This window comes from Pholcus phalangioides, unplaced genomic scaffold (genome assembly GCF_987345545.1).
Source record: "Pholcus phalangioides strain wild (caught in Gottingen) unplaced genomic scaffold, Ppha-v1.0 ptg000017l_1, whole genome shotgun sequence".
In the NCBI taxonomy this organism is placed as follows: Eukaryota; Metazoa; Arthropoda; class Arachnida; order Araneae; family Pholcidae; genus Pholcus; species Pholcus phalangioides.
The window spans coordinates 25163420-25185705 of record NW_028301610.1 but is presented as its reverse complement, the minus strand read 5'-3'; the positions used below and the strand labels follow the sequence as shown (position 1 = coordinate 25185705).

The 22286-nt window shown below is 33.2% G+C and overlaps 1 protein-coding gene across 1 annotated transcript in view; it reads right to left on the bottom strand.

Annotated features, from left to right (window-relative positions):
* Positions 1–352: 352 nt before the first annotated feature.
* cin (Molybdenum cofactor synthesis protein cinnamon) overlaps positions 353–22286 on the bottom strand; it is a 55337-nt gene continuing 33403 nt past the window's right edge. Inside the window, exons 10-20 of the mRNA XM_089246812.1 lie at positions 20368–20499; positions 20186–20278; positions 13634–13689; positions 10704–10826; positions 7976–8034; positions 7185–7338; positions 6425–6546; positions 4983–5070; positions 4583–4656; positions 2419–2587; positions 353–1463 (exon numbers count right to left, since the gene is read on the bottom strand). Coding sequence (XP_089102938.1) covers positions 1233–1463; positions 2419–2587; positions 4583–4656; positions 4983–5070; positions 6425–6546; positions 7185–7338; positions 7976–8034; positions 10704–10826; positions 13634–13689; positions 20186–20278; positions 20368–20499 — 1301 coding nt within the window. The 3' untranslated portion in view covers positions 353–1232. The remainder of the gene's footprint in view (positions 1464–2418; positions 2588–4582; positions 4657–4982; positions 5071–6424; positions 6547–7184; positions 7339–7975; positions 8035–10703; positions 10827–13633; positions 13690–20185; positions 20279–20367; positions 20500–22286) is intronic.

Sequence of the window (22286 nt, the reverse complement as noted above, 5' to 3'; positions counted from 1 at the left end):
GAAATTTTTTCTATAATACTTTTGAGACTCCATTTAAAAAAAATTCCATAAAAATTGTTTTAATTTGAGTTGAAATTTTGTTATAAACGTCATAATAATCATGGAGATGCATGTTGATTGTTTTTATAATTGTGTATGAAAGCTCCTTTGAATGTTGCTTTCTTTAGTATTTTGTTTAAAATGAACATTCTATATACTTATGAACTACACTATACAAAAAATATTTGTTAGAGAAAATGCATAACAAATACTTAAAACCAATTCTAAATAGTTTTAATACAATATAATTAGAGCTTATATTTAATGTCACAAATGTTCATGCTTAATTTCTTTTATATAGGCTTTTTTTTTTAGACAAAACTCTATGGAAGCCTTTAAAATTAACATTATGTACCATGCATGATTATATTCTTAAAAACATTGTTTTGTCTACAGCGGATAGACCAAGATATGCAGTATACTGATTCATTTCTTCAAATCACTCTTATAGGTTATAGGCAATGAATTCAGATATTAGTTGCAGATCCAGGTGGTGGAAGGGACGCCGCCCCTTCAAAGCACAGAATAAATATGGGGAAAATTTGTATGTCCCACAAAATAATGATTCAACAAACCCACACAATATAAATCACCCTCCCAACACATTACTCTGGATCCACACCTGTCAGACGCATAGCCAAATATAGTCAAGACCATTTCGAAATCAAAATTTGGAAAAATACTGCTGCCATATATAGAGCATTTGTGTCTGTTACATCACCTTCAAATATCTTCATTATAAGCGAAAAAAAAAACAACACATTACAACAAGCTAAAGATCTTATACAGTGACAAAAAAATTGAGTATAGCAATTTAGAACCTGTGTGTGTGTGTGTGTGTTTCTTGCTTCAAAACTACTTCATGACGAGCACTGTAGAATAACTAAAAAAAGCACAGGTTATGATTTTGTTTTTTAAAAAAAAAAAAGAATATCATGAATACACAAGCTATGCTATAAAATAAAGTACCCGATACATAAAAAGTATTAGTTTTATCCTAAAAACTTTTTCAGGAAAGTAATTGGTTGCCCCCATCACTGGATACATAAACATATATATTTTTTAACATTTGGCACATAAGATAACCATGAAAATTTAAAAAATGTGATTACAGAGTAAGAAAAAATAATATGTCTGCATGATTAACATATAAAATGGCAGTATAAGCCTTGTATACAAAGTCTAGGTACATCTTATTTCCACCGTAACAATAAGGCATCAACATGCGCCCCTGAAAATAGCTTGCTTTGATGATCATTACGAGGTGGAAGCACAAGCAATGCATCTGCACTGACCATGCTCAGCTGTCGGCTACTTTGCTGAGATCCGGTGCTGAAAGCAGTGGGACACAATGATTCAGAGTTCCAATAAAGAGCTGCTCTATGATATTCAGGTCGCAAATCTAATTCAATATCTTCTGACAACTGGAAGAAATTTAGATGCTATGTGTCAATGATTTAGTTTTAATTCCACAAGTTTTACATAGGGGGAAAAATATAAAGGAATGATACTCCTAAATAAGAGAACCCATAATACTATGACAATGAAGATCCCAGCTAGTTAGCTTTCAAACAACACACCAATTACAAAATATTGGAAAATAAATTGATATGTTCAAGCTTTCGCTGGCCCTTATATGTCTATCCCCATATATTGATCACTAAGATATCCATATTCAGATTCCTTTGATCATGAGAGTTGCCATAGCTAACCGTAATGATTATGTTTAGCTATGGCTATATAATTATAAATGGCCATAATTATCACAAAAAAATATGCCAACGTGGCAATGAACCCGAATCATAGGGATCAATGTATATGGATATATAAAGATCAATATATAAGGGCTGGCCAAAGCCCAAATTTTGGACATTAGCTGGGTCAATTGAGCTAGCCATTTTATGATCTGGTTAACTTTTGACTTTGGTAGTAACATATACTCAGGGTGCATAGGTAATAGAGCATATGGCAATTTTACTGGTGAACCATTGATCCTAGAGGCATACTTCCAAATAGAAAAAGTATAAGGGGTGCAAGCACCCCTCATCTCTTTTGGAGCAGAAATTTTGAAAATGGAGCAGAACTAAAAACTAACTATATCTGTAATATAAGGAGTAATTTTTCTGTGAAATGCCAAAAGTTTTGCCAAAAATGGTTGAACAAATAATTCTAAATAAAAATTTCTTTCACAAATTAAAGTCTATTTAAATTTTTTCTGAAGTACCTTATCTCTGTCACTACTAAAACATGCATTACTGAAATGACGAATAAAAATTTGAATGCATATCCCTGAAATTTCCTGTTTTTTGGTTACACATTTTTTTTAAATATTTTTTTTACATTTTGCAAGATTATTTACAAATTAAAAACTATAATCACCTTGGCTTTTATTGCAATGTGCTTGGGATCCGGAAATCCCATTATTTTCCTGAGGCAAGGAATCACATACAAATGGAAAGTAACCATAGCAGAAACAGGATTTCCTGGCAGACCAAAAAAATATTTTTTCTTTCCTTGATAGTTCAATGTGGCAAATGTTGTTGGCTTACTGGCAAAATAAAAGATATTAATGCATATAAAAAAAAGGGGGGAAAAATTATTAATTCATACAATGTTGCTTACCTAAGGCCTATACAAGAGAATGTGCAATGAGTTGGTGAAATTTAACATAGGTGATGCTGGATATTATGGAAAAAATCTGAATTCATAGGACTATCAATGAAATTGGTTGGAAGGTCGTTCCAATTGTTTATTGTTCAAGAAAAGAAAATAGATTTGAGAGTGTCTGAGATACACAAGGTTCCAATTTTTGGGGATGGGTAAATCTATTGGAAAAATGTGAAGATTTCATTAGATTATGGGAAGTGTTATGGAGGATTTTGAGAAGTTGGGTTAAATGAGAGATAGGTTGATGAGAGGTAAGTGGGTAGATAATGAATTAGTGCTTGAGTTTTGAAATGGAAACAGAAGAAGACCAGAGGTTTAAAATGAAGCAAGTCAACTTATTTTGCATGAATTCTAACACGTCTATATTGGTCAGTGTATGAGGGTCCCAAATTTCATATGCATTGGAGAGATATGGAAGGACATAAGTTTGCAAGCAGATATAAGGCAGCAGTGATAGGTAGATCTGTTTAGGTTCCAGTGAAGAAAAAATATATGAATTCATTCTTGTAAAATTTGATAGACGCAGAGATGCGAACGGATATCGACAGAGATTATCACCACCAAATATATTTATAGTGACACACCTAGACTTGACTATGGAATCATTGATTAAGTAGAAAAATTCTAGGAAGCTTCATAAAAATTGGTTTTGAGGTGTTCAAGAGTAATTGACAGGATGAGTATCATTAGGATTTAGCATTAAGGTTACACTGAAGAGAGCTTTTTAATTTTATCTAGTGTTTTCAGATTAATAAATGACACAGCCATCTGCAAAAGTCTGCTAGAGCATGTAATGGTGTCATTAAATAAGGTATGTCATTTACATAAATTAAAAATGATAATGGACAGAGGACTGAACCCTGAGGCATGCCACACTTTACATGGAAAGATTGGGAATTTTGGCTCTTGAAATGGAAAAAGTGACTACTACTAAACCACACATGCACCTTGTGCATATTCCTTTGCATAACTTCTAAGGAATTGGGTACATGTTGGAATATGTCCATGTTGTAAACCTAAACATGAAGTTTCTGCGTAATGCTTATTATAGTGACGTCATCTGCCATCAATTTTTCAAACTATGAGTAATGATTGAATAATTGTATCGTTGTTCTCTTTGGTGAGACTTTTTTACAGGGAGATTGGCTCATATTCGTGCCTAGAAATTTGGAACTACAGAAAACAAACTTCAGCTAACCACCACTGTGGTGCCGGTTCGAACATGAGTCCTCACAATAGGAGTCTGTCACTATGACCACTCAACCACCACAGCAGTAAACAAAGTGACTGTGATTTGTGAAGAAGGCTCCCACCTATGTAAGTAATTGCATAAACAGACCAAGGTTTGAGAGTTTGGAGGTGGATAACACACATGGAGTTATTTGTCCAGTAGCAATGTCACTAATAGGCAAGTTTTTTGTATTTTTTATTTAACAAATGGTGAGAGCATCACCTGAAGTGTCTGTTGTCTGAATTTGGTGTTATTTGGACAAGTAGAAGACCCTCCACAATCCTCTAATCTCATACAGTAAGACCTCGTTATAACATCACCCCTTTTTTAACGTCATGCAGCCTATAACATCACTTTTTATTGGTCTCTGCAAGCATAATTAGTGAATCAGAATAACTTGTTATTAAGTCACCCCACTTATGAAGTCATCTTTATTTGGTAACCCAGAGAAGGGGGGAGAGCGACATTATACTGAGGTCTGACTGAAACTATGTATATGATTTAAACATTGAATATCAATGAGTTCCAGTAACCCCAAAGTTCATAAAAGATTTTTGTAACACAAATACAGCTTATAAACACGAAATATTTAAAAAAATCAACAAATCAATGATGTCTACCATCATAAATCTCTCATTAACATACCCAGGTTTCATAAAAATTCTTCCAAAATGGATAACTGCACCAAAATCCATTTCCAGTACTGATTTCACCATATCCTGAAGAATACAAGGTAAAATGAATGAATGAGATACCAGAACATTCATATTTTTTAGCATTTTTTCATCACTGCACAACTTTCAATGTCTTCTTTTTTATCTAAAAAAGTATGCCTCTGGACTATCTTCATTTCACTTGCTAGACTGAAATGTTATCTGTTTCTCTTTAGGAAAGAAGTTCTGTATTTATGAAAGATTATCAAATAATAACAATGTTAAAATAGGCTGAAGATAATATGTACTTTCATTTTAATAAATATAAAACTTAGAATTTATAATTTCACTAAATTAGCAAAATATGTGCAATAAAACCAGCATACACATACCCTTTCCCCCATTGAAACACCTCCAGTAGATATCACAACATCACTTTTAGCAAATGCAGATTCAAAACACAAGCGAAGCTCCTCTGGTCTGGTTTCAAATTAAAAATAACATTTTTTTTTTATCAGGTTGGAGTAGATTATTACAATTCAGCATAATTATGTTTTGATAATACAAAATGTCATGCCTAGTTAGGTATCCGAAGAACATTTAAGATTTTTTTCTTGAATAATTTGTTAAAAATTTTCTGAATGTAACTAAATAATATACTCATTTACACAAGTGGTTCTCAACTGTTGTCTACCAAAAAGGCAATTTTTTAAGAGAGTAAGTGTCTGTGACAAATTTTTTTTGTCAAAAACAATTACTACATAATTACAGTATAAAATAACAACTTATTAGTAAGAGTACATTTATTATGGACATAAAAGATGCACATAAGGCACTATAAAAAACACATTCTTGAACCAAATGACAAAATAAATGAGCCATTACAAATACAAAAACCACAACAGGCATCTTAGCGGCTTGTTTTTATATTGGGGTGGTGATTATGGTTGTGCTTCCATTCAGGAGCAGCATTCCAGGAGGCATATTCCAGCAGAATAAAGCTCATCCTCATACTGCATTTATAAACTCATATGCTTTACAGAAGTGGTTCCCAAACATTTTCAAGTGCAACCCCTTTTGACAAGAATTTTAACTGCAATCCCCCTTAAATGTCATTATATCAGGTGACCATATGTCCCATTTTCCAGTACATTCTTGATTCTTTGTGAATGAATGTACTTTAATTTCTGTAAGCAGTGCAAAATGAAATCCAATCATTTTCGATATTCCAACGCTAGAACTGTCATTATGAGATTTCAAACTACCCACATGCTCTTTAGCTTTGAATCCTGTAGTCGATGTCATTAACAGAGCCACAAGTTTAGATGGAATGCATATCTTGAGAATTGTGATGGTGCAGAGTGGATGACTTGGTAACCAAACTCAGGGGTAACCATTACCAAATGCAGGGTACAGTGCAAAAGTATTTTTGGGTTCTATATTATTTTGAATATATATAACATTTTCATGGTTACACGCACGCACACACACACACACACCCTTGCCATATTATACAAAATTATTTTTCAACTGCAGAAATATTTCCTATTACAGAAAGTACCCGGTAGACTCCCCACAATACTTTTAACTCGCGGCTCCTTCTTTCGGATACTTTTAAGCCCTCTCAATGTTTTCAATGACTTCACTTCATCAAAAGAGCTTCATAAACGGCACACTAGTGTTATTAATTGTTCATAAAATTTAAAATGTAGACATTACCCCCCCCCCCATACATTCACATACTACTCATCGTTCTGTGCTTTTGGTTTCTAATGTGAATAGTTTTTCTCCAGAAATCATCTAAGTCTAAATATACATACAACTTAAAACATACGTGTCTCTCGCAATTCCAACATCAAAAGCAGAAAAATTATTTTCTTTCAGCAGCATCAATAGACTAGTTTTGTTACTATCCCATATACAGCCAGGTTTGAGAGCTTCTCCTGGTTCCATCAACTGCAAAGATTTAATTTCATTTAGAAATAAGAGAACATAAAAAAAAAAATCAAACCAATGACATGCATAAAAATACAGTAGAACCAGAGCCAGTTCCCGGTTTAGGGCAGATGACTGAATTTTTGCGTTTGCAAACCTGGCACACATGCTACCATCTACATCACTGGAGACATAACCCTGCCTTCCTTATTTCATGCACTGTGGCATGAGGTGCTGAAGTAGAGGCATTCGTAGCCTCTCTTAACTTCAGCAATGATTTACAATTTCCTTGATATGTTAGGCTGAGAAAAAGATGTTTATCTCTACCTCTACCATCCCACCTGAGGACCATTTGCGGAAGTTGAGAGACGCTAATAATGGCTTTATTATAGCCTAATATTAGTGCCTCACACCATAGTGTGTGAAATAAGGAAGGCACTGGTCATGTCTCTAGTAGTGTAGATGGTAGTATGCATGCCTGGTTTGCAAGAGGGCCTGGGTTCAAGTCCTGGCGGAGACCAGATGATTTTTCTTTCAGAGTTCACCTCGGCATAAAATCAAGAAAATATCTGTTTTCTTGATATATTGGGCTGAGAAAAAGCTGTCTATCTCTATTATGAGGGATAGTTGGCCAACGCTAACAAAAACAAAAAGCTTGCCTCATTTCCTGTAGATAATACTGCAATATCCGGCTTTTTGTAAACCATAACTTGGTTAATACCAGCTGCTGCCATTAATCCAACTTCAGCAGCAGTAACATATTTATTCATTGGAATGAGTACTTGGTTCTTTCTAATATCTGATCCTACTGGCCTACAATGGAAAAAAAAAATGTGTTATGAAATTAAAAGAATGAACTTTTTCTTTGATATTTATTTCCCTTGTTTGTCTCTCTTAAAGCTCTCTATTCCACTGCTTTACCACAGTTTCATTTTGAAAAAATAGGGATGATATTCCAAAGGGCCAAATTAATCATATATCACTAACAACAGAAAGCAACAATTTTGATGCCAAAAATGAGCGTCAAACTGAAATGAACAACTCTGAACCTGCAGATGCCCATGACCATGTTTTTTGTTTTACCTTGAAAACAGCACCCATAGGTGCCAAGACAAATGTTGGCATCGAAAATGTTATTCTCCTTATTGTAGGCTGTCTTTTGTTTCATTTCTAGTCCAGATAGAGTTACTAGTTCAACTACACACTTACTTACAATGTACTGCTGCTGCATATTTCTCAGCAGCAGCAGGGTAAAGTATTGGGTTTCACAGCATATTTAATGAGTTCCAAAACAATCGAGTATCGAGTACTAAAGTATGACTGATTAGAATTATTCTGCAAAAACATTGTGCAAAAAATAATTTTTGTTTAAGTGGGACACTTTGCTTATTTATTTTTTACATTATATTGTTTTTCAACAACACAAAATCCTAAAGAATAGAAAGTTTACCTTATATCTTGACCAGGTGATGGTGTTTTCAATATGTTAATCTCTATTTCTACAGTCCCCTAAATAAAAATGAAAAAATTGAAGAAAAGAACTAGATAATGATGTCATAAACATGGATGAGTTTGAAGATGGGCTTCTGTGAACAAGTGTCTCTTTCAATTTTAAAAAATATTTGTTTCTGGTAAATTAGTGTTAATGGACTTAGGGTATTTATTGCTTGCTATGAAAAATATTGACCTGTTGCATGCAGTTCGAAAATAAATTTGAAATCAATAATGAACTATCATTCTTTGATGTACTTGTAACCAAACATGAGATAGATTTCTTAAACCTCAGTAAATCATTTTAGTTTTCTATCACTTTATTTTAGATATTGTCATACTTTGGAAAAAATAAAAAAAACCTGTGTTTTATACCTATCATCCCAATCATGCTAGAAGCACAAATTGCAATGCTTGGAAAAAAAAGATTGTGGGAAATAACGTTTGAAAGTTTACTCTACCCTGTTATACTCTATGGAAGTTATTCTCCTAAAATGTTTTGTAACACACATATGTTTCAACAGGGATACACATTCGTGTTTCCAGAAACTTAGATAGCAAAATAACGTATCTAACCAGCTGATTAAAAAAGGGGGAAATATTTATACATTTGTGCTTCTGGCATGCAGGGGTTGATATAAAGCAAGAGCATTTAACATCTGTTCAGATCACTTAAACTTAACAAATTTAAAAACACACAATTGAAATCAAATTTCATAAATGTGATGACTATTTCTTTAATACTATATGTAAGTATATTCTATTCCCTGCATTATCCAGCATGCTGGAAAACAGTGAGGGAGAACAGCATGGTAAATTCCAGTCACAGATTCTGAAAAATTCTTCTTTTTCCTTGACAGTGATACCTCGGCTAATGAAGGTAATTCATTCTGAAGTCATATTCATTAGCCGAAACACAATTTTCCATAGGTTGCTTTGGAAAATTGCTTAATGTGTTCCAGAAAGTGCCAAAATTTCAAAGTTACTTTCATAAAACACTTAGAAGTACTGTAAAAAATACAAAAACTGACTAAAGACAATAAACAACTTCACAATTGGATGAAAGAATTGAAAGGAAGATAAAAACTGAATATAACATTTATTTTACACTATGTAGTTGGGTTCATGAGCCAATAAAATAAAAGTGTGTGAGGTGGTGTGATAAAGTCAGCTCATTTCTCACTCACACATGCAGATGGAAAATATAAGTAAAAGTAAGTAAAGTGGAAAGCTAAGTTCCTAACTAGTGCAGTCTTTACACATGGGCCCACCCAGGATTTGCCCGGGGGCCCTCACAAAAAATAAAATCTGATTGAAATTTTCAAGAACTTGCCACATAGGGCCTCAGAAAAATCACTTTGCCCGAGGTCCATGATGCTCTTACAACGGTCCTGCTCTAGACTACTCAGTTTGGGCTTCAAGTTAGACGAGATATTTCATCACAGCGGCAATGAGAAAATATATCGTCTAACTTGATGCTTTATTTTGACAATCTTGAAATATCATGGTTTATTAAAACCCTTTCATTTCGGCAATGACGAGCCCAGCTAGTTCTGTACAGCAACTTTTTTCTGACGTTTTCCATGTTAACAAGAGAGAGAACGTCTTTCTCTAATATACATCTATGTATACGGCTATATATGGTGCCATCTGGTGGCCTTGATGTAATATGTGAGGTACTGGCAAAATGTTGCAGCCGTCCATCGCATGGAACCATCCAGCATCTGTATGCTCCAAGAGGGAAATATTCTATCTGCTTTCATAGCTTAGTGGTAGAGCACTTGTCTGGCATAAAAGTGAAGGGTTCCAGTCCCTGTGAGGGCAGAGATGAATTTTCCTTTCCTAAAACATCAATATCTCTTCATACAGCCAGTTTTTCTGTGTATACATATATATATTGTATGTTTTCCATCCCCCTCAACCTGTCGAGCGCCTGCCACTAAGCAGAGTCAGCTTTCGTTCAGTCTGATAACAGAAGGAGAGAGAGGATGTTTTTCCTTTTCCTTCCAGATAGTATATGATTATGCCTACAGCATAGATTGGAAAAAAATATTATTCTTGAAAACAGGTGGCATTTTGAAAAGGGTTTAGTATATTTAGTATTTAGAAATATAATTGTTTATAATGTAAATGCTATTTAAACTTAAAAAATACCGGTTTAAACCAAAAAAATACCGGTTTAAACCAAAAACCTAGTTTAAATTTTTTTTAAAAATGTGTTTTTTTTACCAACCCTGGTGTCTATAAATCTCTATTCAGATGGAGGTAGTGGAGTGATTTTGATTAGAGGATGTCTGAAATTGAATGTAGTGTTCCTTCAAGAAGGATTCCTGAAACAGCAGATTTTTTCATTCGTCCCAGGTGACAAGGCCCTGGTATTCAGAGATGCAGTTTTTGATGGAGTGTAAGAAAGGGTTGATGTAGATAGAACAAAAGGAACAAGGGATTCTGTAGACTCCTGCAGATGAGAGTAGGTAATAGTCATCTTTGGTTAATCAAAGAATGGTGCCACTCAACCACGGCATAGAAATACGAGAAGTCGTTATAGTTGTTGGACACCTTAATTATTATATTTTCTCTAACTATAGTTAACAAAATAGAAAAATTCAGTGTGTTCAATATGTCATGCCTCTTTCATAAGTGAACAATCTCTGAATAAACATTAACTGCAAAAGTATAAATCTTACATCTTTATTTTTCCGTAAAAGCTCAGTATCCTCCACTTGAACAACAGCATCGGCTCCAGATGGAATAGCCCCACCTGTACTTACACGTATGCATGTGTTAGGTTCTACTGTGCGTTCTAAAGGCTAATAATTAAAGACAAAATATTTTGAATCAATAATTCTTGCAAACCAAACTCAAACATTTCTATAAATCTAAAAAAAAAAGATTTTTTTCTTCACTGTGTTTCTCTTTAATGTATTTTCCCATGTTTAGTTCGAGTAATTTACAAAAAATCTATATATCTTGATTTAAACTTTAAACATGCTGTTGTGGCTAAATTTCATAAAATTTTCTATATTTTCCCAATGGCAATTGCACATAAATGATTAAAAGTACATACAGACTGCAAATTTCTATAAGGTTTACAAAAAGGCATTGATTTAAACTGGCCTTTTCATTTGGGAAAAATTTAGAGGATGACAGAGGATTTAGAAGATGATGATGCTTGAAGGTAAAACAATTATTAAAAATGTTTTCCAAAAAGCAGGATTTTGACAGAATTGCAACAGTTAAGAGCACAATCTAAGCCCATAGGGAGTAGATGTAAATGAACTAATTTCTAAAGAGTGGGACAACTATAAAGAATAGCCTTGATATTGACATTTCATTTGAACACTTTTTGGACGTAAACAGTAGCCTCGCAATATATAAAAGATTAACACAGGTAATAGTGAAATCATTAAATATCAGTGTGAAAAACATTTCTGACAATGGTGGAGTACAGGAGTAAGCATGCTTGTAAACATTTGCCTGCATGTATATAAACATAGTTTTCCATGGAATTATATGATTTTCTTTCATGTAGTGTCATGTACCAACAGAAATTTGAATTTTTTTTCACTAAAAAAAAAAATCCCTTTTCGCAAGAATATCTTTTTGCAAACCACATTTAAATATACCACTACTAACTTCAACTTTTATGAATTTTTAAACTATTTTAAAATTTTTGAAACTATTTAAACTATTTTAAAATTTTTTAAACTATTTAAACTATTTTAAAATTTTTAAACTATTTAAACTATTTTAAAATTTTTTAAACTATTTAAACTATTTTAAAATTTTTTAAACTATTTAAACTATTTTAAAAATTTATGAGACGTTCTATATGTGTGTGTCTGTTTATACATTCATATATTACTGCAATAATACTCATTGTAAAGAACTTCTGGTTCAGACAATAAAGTTGTATTCAATTCTAAATATCTACAAATTAACTTTTTTTTCAACCTTCAAAATATATAATTTACAAATATGTGTGTTTTGAGTATGTTTTCAAAATACTTTTCAAGTACTATTTCAGTCATTTTATTCTCTGCAGACATTTTGTTACAAATATCATACAAAACATTATATCCTTTTCATGTTTATAATTTTCTATTGCTCTTACAGCCATTTTAAAAGTATTTTGAAAAGAAAAATAAAAATTCATATGGTATATACTACACTCAATATACACTGAAGAGCCAAAAAAACTGGTACACCTGCCTAATATCGTGTAGGGGCCCAGCGAGCCCGCAGAAGAGCCGCAACACGACGTAGCATGGACTCGACTAATGTCTGAAGTAGTGCTGGAGGTAATTGACACCAGGAATCCTGCAGGGCTGTCCATAAATCCGTAGGAGTACAAGGGGGTGGAGATCTCTTCTGAATAGCACGTTGCAAGGCATCCCAGATATGTTCGATAATGTTCATGTCTGGGGATTTAGGTGGCTAGCGGAAGTGTCTAAAGCAGAAGAGTGTTCCTGGAGCCACTTTGTAGCAATTCTGGACGTGTGGGGTGTCGCATTGTCCTGCTGAAACTGTCCAAGTCCGTCGGAATGCACAATGGACATGAATGGGTGCAGGTGATCAGACAGGATGCTTACGTACCTGTCACCTGTCAGAGTCGTATCTAGACGTATCAGGGGTCCCATATCACGCCAACTGCACACGCCCCATACCATCACAGATCCTCCACCAGCTTGAACAGTCCCCTGTTGACATGTAGGGTCCATGGATTCATGAGGTTGTCTCCATACCCGTACACGTCCATCAGCTCAAAACAATTAGAACCAAGACTCGTCAGACCAGGCAACGTGTTTCCAGTCCTCAACAGTCCAATGTCGGTGTTGTCGGGCCCAGGCGAGGAGTAAAGTTTTGTGTCGTGCAGTCATCAAGAGTACATGAGTGGGCCTTTGGCTCCGAAAGCCCATATCGATGATGTTTCGTTGAATGGTTCGCACGCTGACACTTGTTGATGGCCCAGCAATGAAATCGGCAGCAATTTGCGGAAGGGTTGCACATCTGTCACGTTCTTGCATGATCTTTTTCCGGCCGCAGCGATGTCGTAGATTTAATTTTTTACCGGATTCCCGATATTCACGGTACACTCGTGAAATGGTCGTACGTGAAAATCCAAATTTCATCGCTACCTCGGAGATGCTATGTCCCATCTCTCGTGTGCCGACTATGACACCACGTTCAAACTCACTTAAATCTCGATAACCTGCCATTGTAGCAGCAGTAATCGATCTAACAGCTATGCCAGACACTTGTTGTGTTATATAGGAGTTGCCGACTGCAGCACCATACTCTGATTGGTTCCATATCTCTTTATTTGCATACGCATGCCTGTACCAGTTTTTTTGGCTCTTCAGTTTATATGTATTCTTTGAATACCCATAATTCTGCAATAGGGACCATAATTAATGGTGAGGGAAGGCAGATCTGGTAGTCAGCTATTGCCCAGATCAATCTAGAACTTGCTAAAAGTGCTATATATTTCGTTTTGTAACTCAAAAAGTCAAACAATTGTAAGTTTGGGAGTGGTTGTATATTCTACAAACTGAAATGCTCTATCTCTCCAGTGAAAGTAAGTGAAATATTACCAATAATCAAGAAAAGCACTTACATGAGCACCAGCTAGCATAACACCCAGTACTTTCCGAACATTTTTACCATCAGCAGCTACATAATGAAAAAAATATATATCATCAACCAGGACGACTTTGCCAGTTTTTGAAAAAGATGTTATTTTCCTCCCTGCTTAGTACTTGAACCAACCAATAGAGGCACCAACAACTGACATTGAATGATAGCTTTTTTGTGCGTTTTTAGCCTCACCAGTTTTTTACAGGTGGTTTTGTTTTTGACTTGTACAATAGGAGTTTTTAGTAGTCTTTTTTAGACTACTAAAAACTCCTATTCTTCCTATTTCGTCTTGCCCATTCATACAGAGGTAAGTAGAAACTACTTAGAAATGAATTACCTTTTGGGTTTGATAATACAATTGAATAATTGATGTGTTAGATTTTCCCAAAAGAAAATATTGAAAAACTCCTTATAGCTGGAGTTTTTCAATATTTTCCTTCTTTGTTTCTGCTACTGATGAAGGAACTTCATATAGTTCTGAAACGCGTATAGCCGTGTTCATTTTGGAATTTTGTGTATATCTAACGTCAATTATTCAATTGTATTAAAAAATACTTATTTTGCTTGACACAGCATATAATCCTCTTTCAGAATCACTATTAGATGTAAATTTTATGTTGCATGTAGGTTCAATAATATTACTTGGCAATGTTGCACTAGGAAGCTTAGTGAAAATGGAGCCAACTTTGCCAACCTAGAATTTGTTATTTTCTCAAATTCTTGCATACTTTTCAAATCATGCATTTTTTGTGTTTGTTTTAGAGGTCGTTCAGATGACAAGAGGCATTAGTACCAAGTTGGAAGGCTAAAAGTATCAAAATTATGATGATACTACGCTGCAGCCAGATTCTACAGAAGAGAAGATGGAGAGTTCATGTGGCACACCAGAAGCCATTGGCGAGTCACACTTAATGGAGAAGACCAATCCCTTACGAGTACACCTACAGCGAATCAGATTGAGGGGACTAGTAAAGGTAAGAACAATCAGATGAATGACCATCACAGTGATGATGAATCTAATTGTGCATTTTCTTTACATGGCTTATCTGAATGAGAGAGAACCCTAGCAAGATGCAGAACCTACTGAAGAGCTTTGAAGGGAATTAGTCACTCTTGCTCTGTTCCTGATTTTTCCCTGTAAAGGGGGACATGATTTAACCATAGATGAACCTGATGAATGTCAACATGATCCAGGAGGTTGATGGTGCGGCTAGTGATAAACTAATACAGCTCGGAATGTTTGTTGTAGTAAAGTTTTTGGTAAAAAAAAAAGTGTCAAGCATCACATTGGTAAACTCACTTAATTCTGTGGTGATGGGGAGTTTGAGTTGTCATACATACGACTGACAGAGGGAAATTTTTTTACTCCCCAAATGTACCTGATGAATGTTAACTCAATGTACAAGACATTGTGTGCATAATTGACCTTCCTTACAATAAAAAAACCTTGACAAATTTATCTTTTCTGACAAAAACATAAAACTTTTATTTGAACTTTTAACTTTGTGAATTTTAAATTTTCTGATTTGAATGTTTTAAATATTTTTGTGTGTCTGTTTACAATAAAGAGTAAATACTAATGTGTAAGGTGTTTTCATAGTTAGAAAAATCTTTTTTCTGGTGTTTTTTGGGTAATATTTACTGGTTTTAACACAGGTGACAAATTTGCCCCATTTCCAGGATAATTTTGCTGCCAATACTTTTTTTAAATGTATAAATGTTCATTTAAGTTGTAATAGTCCACAGATTGTGAAACTACAGATCAAGACTAATTTTTATGATGGTTTCAAAGTATTTTCATACATTATTAGTTAAAAAGCAGTTGAAAGAAGAAAAAAAATGGCAAAGTTGTCCCGGTTGATGGTATATTTCTATGTTTAGTTTTGAAGAAAATCTGTATTCACATTATTTTACTCTTAGAATTACTTGAGGGGTCATTCCATTTTAAATCATCTGGCAAAATGCCAAAATGACACCTATAGTCTCAGATTTCAATGATTTTTTTTTATTTGTTGCTTTTACCACCCTTATTAACCATGTGAAATATTATTTACATATCTCTAAAACTTTTTGAGAAAAAAAATGTTGAAATTTATTAAAAAAAGATGTAGATGACTTTTCCGAGGCTCAATTTTTAAGTGACATTGTTTGAGAAAATAAATCATAACTTTTTCAATTTTCAATATACTCAAGTGAAATTCATATACTGTGTGTAAGCATCAGAGCTTTTTTCCTCAAAGAAGTATGAAATATACCTGAAAGCATGCTTTAGTCCTTTTAAATGTCATAAGAAAAAATAACAGAAGGTTTAAGGATAGTAAACTTTCATATCATTTGCTTTATGTTTAATATCTTCATTAAGTGTGCTTTGAGATTCATTTTCTGGTGATTCTTCTTCAAAAACTTTACAAACCTTTGATTTTAAAGTGTTACAAGCAGATTCAACTTTTCTTTTGGCATAGTTTGACCTGCACTGTGGAGCTACCCTATGAAGTTTAACTGATGACTCTTCTATGTTCTGTAGAGATGAATTTATTTCTTTAAGTGTTTCTTGTTTAGAAATTGACATTTCCAAGTTACTTATCTCTACATTACAATCACTGTTCATCTCTTCACAGTATTTAGTTTCTTCACCTAATTTATTGATGTTTATATTCACTTTGTCCCTACAGTCATGGCCTTTTTTTTTGCCCTGGAATTGATTTTGTACTACCATCTATTTCATTTATACGTGAAAGTTTACTATCCTTAAACCTTCTGTTATTTTTTCTTATGACATTTAAAAGGACTAAAGCATGCTTTCAGGTATATTTCATACTTCTTTGAGGAAAAAAGCTCTGATGCTTACACACAGTAGATAAATGTTCAGTACTTGCTCCACTCTTCAAGATCAAAAGATTAATGTCCAATGGGTAACAGATTTTTGACTTTTGCATAACACTTTTTACAACAGTCAGATCCGGTTTCTTTTCCAACACTATAAATTTCAAGTGTCTTTTCTGACATTTTACTTTGAATTCCAAAATGATATAAAATATTTAGCTCAAATGGAAATTGTGTTATCATAAGAAAAATTTGCTAACCCTGGAGTAGGCTACTCTATGGAGCACACTCTCTGTCTTCAGAAAGATCATAATTGAGACTTACATTATTTAATGGGGGGGGGGCAGTTTAGTTCTAACACTTTTGTTTTAGTTTTCGCAGTGACTTTATCATCACCTGCTGGGATGATAAAGTCTTATAATCAAATAAGACACCAGCTGTCCTCTGAAGGACAAAGACCAGTGTGCCATAGTTTATATCTTCACAGAAGTATTATTATTTTTTACAATAATCACAACAAGAAACATCACATCTAATATATCACCACCAGGCATTATATACATTAGGTTTTAATTCTACTCTCTTCCATCTGCCTCAGCTACAACAATCAAGGTTGTATCTGATAATTATTTCATTCTTTGTGATTTGATACCTCATATTCTAGCTTTCTATCAGCAATTTTAAATTATTTCTTGGGAAAAATCTATAGGCTTGTGTTAAATATTATAATGTAGAATTTTTTTCACACAAGTATTAACCATTTCATATTTATCATATATATTAAATATATGTTTATTAAAATATATGCTGTAAAAATCAAAGTAATTAAAAAAATTAACACTGTTTTGATAAAATAACTTTATAATTAAGCATGTTAAAAAAAACTTCAAAATACATCTAGTATATACATGATTAATAATATTATCTCGATTTATCAAATACAAAATAGTTCTTTATGCAAAAATATAATATAAGATTGCATATGATATCAGATTCGCCTTTGTTGCATCATAAGATATATTTATGGATCAATTAAAAGTGAAATTAATTATTCTTTTAATTATTTGGAATTTGAACACTTTTCTAAGAATTTGAACATGAAGGATTAATTTAAAAAATTATTTTATTCAACAATAAATGAATTCATTGTAAGTATGAATTTAAACCAAAAACCTTTTTTTTCACCAACTCTGATTTGACACATTACATTAACATTTCTAATTATTTCATGAATTCATTTAATCCTAGAATTTTAAAATTTATTGTTTTGAATTACTGTATTAACTACTCATGAAACTTAATTTAGTGAATACTGTAATAAATGTATGTGTACATGAAAAATAAAATATAAATTTCTTATTACTAAGCATGAATAATTATATTAAGTCAAAATGTACAAATATAATTAATGTAGTCATATAAGTACAATTGTGTTTTTTTACTCAAATGTATTAACTGTCAAAATAGTGTTTACTCTTCCAGTCTTCTTCTTAATGTATTAATAGGATTGAATTTTAAAAAAATTGAAAATTCACGCTGTGCATCTAAAAAAAGTGTTTAAAAAATTGTGTTTCACAAAAAAAATGAAAAAATTATATAAATTTAAATGACTTTTTTCCTCTAAGGTTTAAATTTTCGTTTCTATTCATAGTCTGCTTTTTTGTGAGCATTTTAGTGAAAATTTCTTTTGAATGTATTGAAATCTGCAAAGTTATGATATATTTTCATAAATAATATTGCTTGAATGGTTAGCCTTAGAGATGTCATTCGTGGGGTTAGAAAACATTTTTTTTTTCTCAAAAATTTTTTGAGATATGCACATGAAATTTTGCATGGTTAACAAGGATGGTAGAAGCAAAAAACAACAAATAATAATTGAAATCTGGGATGATGGGTTGCATTTCAGTACCTAGTTGAATGATTTGAAATCAAAGTGATCCAGTCTTATTTCGATGACTTTTGTGTTGCGAGCCAGAATAAATATATTAACGGTCAAAAACCATTATTTTTTTTCCATATTATTTCACTTCATATATTTAGGAGAAATTTAAAATAAAAGTTGTTTTGATAACTGCTGTGCCTTTGGTCTAAAAATACGTTAGAAAAATTGTATTTTTTTTTAAGAAAAATTCCACAAAAACAAAGTTTACATAATTTTTTTGCATGTAAATTTCAAATGTAAGTGTATGAATTATTTTTATTCATATTCTGTATGTTTTTGTGAACACTTTAGTGAAAATTTCACTTGAATATAGTGAAAATTGAAAATGTTATGATTTATTTTCTCAAACAATGCCACTGAAAAATTGAACCTCGAAAAGTCATCTGCATCTTTTTTTGATAAATTTCACCATTTTTTTTCTCAAAATGTTTGAGATATGCAAATAATATTTCACATGGTTAATGAGGATGGTAAAAGCAACAAATAAAAAAAAATCATTGAAATCTGAGACTATGGGTGTCATGGCTGGGTGATTTGACATGGAATGACCCTTGAGTGACATCTTCTTGAAACACTTCCTGATAATTAAAACTACTGGATTTAATTTTTTTTAAATACTTGAATAGCCATTTAGGTTGAACATGTTTTCTTCATTCAATATTCTGTTTGATTAAAAACTTTAAATTACTTATACCGCATATGCTATAATTTTCATTTTAAAAAAGATTATTTCTGAAAAACAGATGATTTATCAACAAATAAATTTAAAAACTCAATTTTTTCTCATTTCCATGGTTTTTATACTCCAAGGCACCTACTAGCTAACCACTACAGAATTTCTGTAGTTTCTACAGATTTCTACCATGAAATACAGATCTAAGGCGAATTACGAAAAACTACAAAAGATCTGGTTTTTTTTTTTTATAAATTCTTTTATTCAAAAAAGGATTTCTTTGAATTCCATTTTCCTATCGAGTGCAAAATGACATCACGCAAACACCACATCTCCAAAAAATAAATATCAAATTAATAACAAACCAACTGCCTAGAGTTTTTTTTTTGATAAATAAGAGTTAAAATTTCACTCACAGATGGCATTGTGTAATGAAAAACTCGACATTTATATAACCTATATAAGATTGATTTTCTGTCTGTATGTTCTCTATACAAATCTATAATTTCATACCAATCTTTGCTAAATTTATATGTGTACCAAACAGGCCCCAAATTAAATGATAGGCTACTTTAAAAGCTTGTCAGTGCCAGTTTGCAAATGCCCAATAGAGTAAAAAACTGTCCAGTAACAATGACTTTTGGAATGTCTACTTTTGTTACCAATCGATGGTTTGTCACTTTTTAATGCTTCCACTATATGAAGAAAACCCCAGCAGTGTGCCAAGTATTACTGCTAGTTTGACATAGAATGTCAGATTCACAATTTTTTTTGCTACTACAGAGAGACTTAGTTCCAAGGTTAGCATGTATGCTCCAAGGTTATGATTTAATTCAAAGTATCACAAAATTCAGAGTAGATTAATTATATCTATTTTTTCAATCATAGCTAAAAACTTTTTCACTCTCAAAAAATCATGAAATATGATTAAAAATAATTAATATTTATTTTCCTACTGTTGAAAATTTCACACTAAGTCTTAATCAAACTGATAACAAATAGTAGATCAACGGTTTAGAACTGAGTCAGATAGTTATCAAGTGAATAGAAATTCATTCCACAATATAATATATTTTTTATAGAAATAACATTACCAATAACAGCATAACCATCTTTCATAGCAGCTGGGAATGGTGGTAGATGTTCTTCAGCAACAACTCTCAAAGAAAGTATATATCCTAAAGAATCTGTGAAATAAATAAGTACATCAAAGATAGTGCAAAAAAAAAATATATATATATTATTGTTGAGAAAAAACTAATATGTTAATGAAAACCTTTGAACTTTTTAAACTCTGTGCCAATAACTACAGTGTTCTTCAAAATAATATCATTGGCTTCATTAGCAGATATCATAGGATATGGACACTTGCGCGGTCTGTCTGCCACTTTTGATATATCCACAGTACCTGAAAATAAAAAAATTATACAACATTTTTTTCATAAAATCAATGAACATATTGTTCATCATGGGGAATGAACATCAATGTTCATATTGGGGGAAAATTCAATTAGATTTTCACCCCATGTGGTAATTTAATAACCATTATGATGGGATCAATTGTGTTGAAATCTTATCTCACGTAGGCTAGAAGCATTTGTTTAAGGATGTGTGCAAAGTTTTCAAAATTAAATTACTCTAATTTCCTGTGTATAATCTGTAGATCTGAATTTTGCTACTGTGAGAAAAAATGTGATTGTATAATACATAATGAGTATCATATTCTTATGAATAGTTTATTGAAGTTTTTTCTGATTTATTGCCATTGAGAGTCATTGTCATTAAGCTATGACTATATTTTTATGGGTTTTTTTGAGATATTCATATTTTTTCATTGATTTTTCTTTATCTTTTTTCCCCAGTCACCTTGTTGGGAAATTTGCCTATTGTGGCTTCTGATTTCGTATTTGTATATACAAATTTCATTCATCAATAATTAAATCATAAGGAATGGAAAGGGTTAATTGTCACATTTTTGTAAAAAAAAAAATTATTTTTCTATTAACATTTTCCTATACCCTATCATTAAAATACTTTTTTGTATGAATTAATTTTTTAAATATTTATTTCTATTCCAAACTCCCAGAAAAAAAAAGGCGTAGATATTATGCAGTTGTGCATAATCCTCACTGAAAAATTCTGATGTATTTAATCCACAGATTTTATAGGCAAGAAAATACAATTTCATTGATTGGTTGGAAAAGCTGGAATCGGTATATGTATGCTTCATATTGCTATATACACTCATTGCCATAAAAATTTGCGCACCCAGAAGAAGTCGTCAAAATGAAACGAAATTTTACACATGTAAGTACTACGTTGATATAAGTAAGTGATTAGAAAATCCAAGAAAAAGGATCATTTATTGCAGAAAAAAGTACAGATGAACAGAAGTTTTAGTACTCTGTTGGACCCCTTCTAGCGCGAATGCACGATGCGATACGAGCGGGCATTGAGGCATACAAGTTCCGTATGATGTCCAGAGACATCTCGTTCCACAGTTGCTGTAAATGCGCCTCTAGTTCGACCAACCTCGTAGGGTGTCCAACTTGCCGTCCCAAATGATCCCAGATATGCTCGATTGGTGACAAATCTGGGGATAGAGCAGGCCAGGGAAGGGTGGTAATGTGGCGGAGGCAGTCTTGTGACATCCTTACTGTGTGTGGCCTAGCATTGTCTTGTTGAAAAATGGCTCCTGGGAGCCCTGCCATGAGTGGCAACACATGTGGCTGAAGGATGTTATGGACGTATCGTTGGGCTGTCATTGTGCCATGGATCAATATTAGGGGTGACCGTGTATCGTAAGCAATGGCACCCCATACCATGACACCAGCTGTGGGAGCAGTGTGTCGCTGTAAAGCGAAGGCAGGATTGAAGCGTTCACCACGGGGCCTCCACACACGAACACGATTGTCATCACTGCTCAAGTTTAATCTCGATTCGTCGCTGAAGACGACCTGGTTCCATTCCGTTGCAGTCCAATCCCGTCGTGCTCGACACCACTCCAAACGGAGGCGTTGGTGGGTGGGTGTCATTGGCAGCACACGTAATGGGCGCCGCGATACCAGATGTCCTTCAGCCAGGTGCCTTGCGATGGTTAGGGAAGACACAGGGGCCTGTAGTGAAGCTGCTGCCTGTGTCTGGATAGCGGCCAATGAGGCAGTTGGCTCTACGCGTGCGTTTCGGATGATGTGA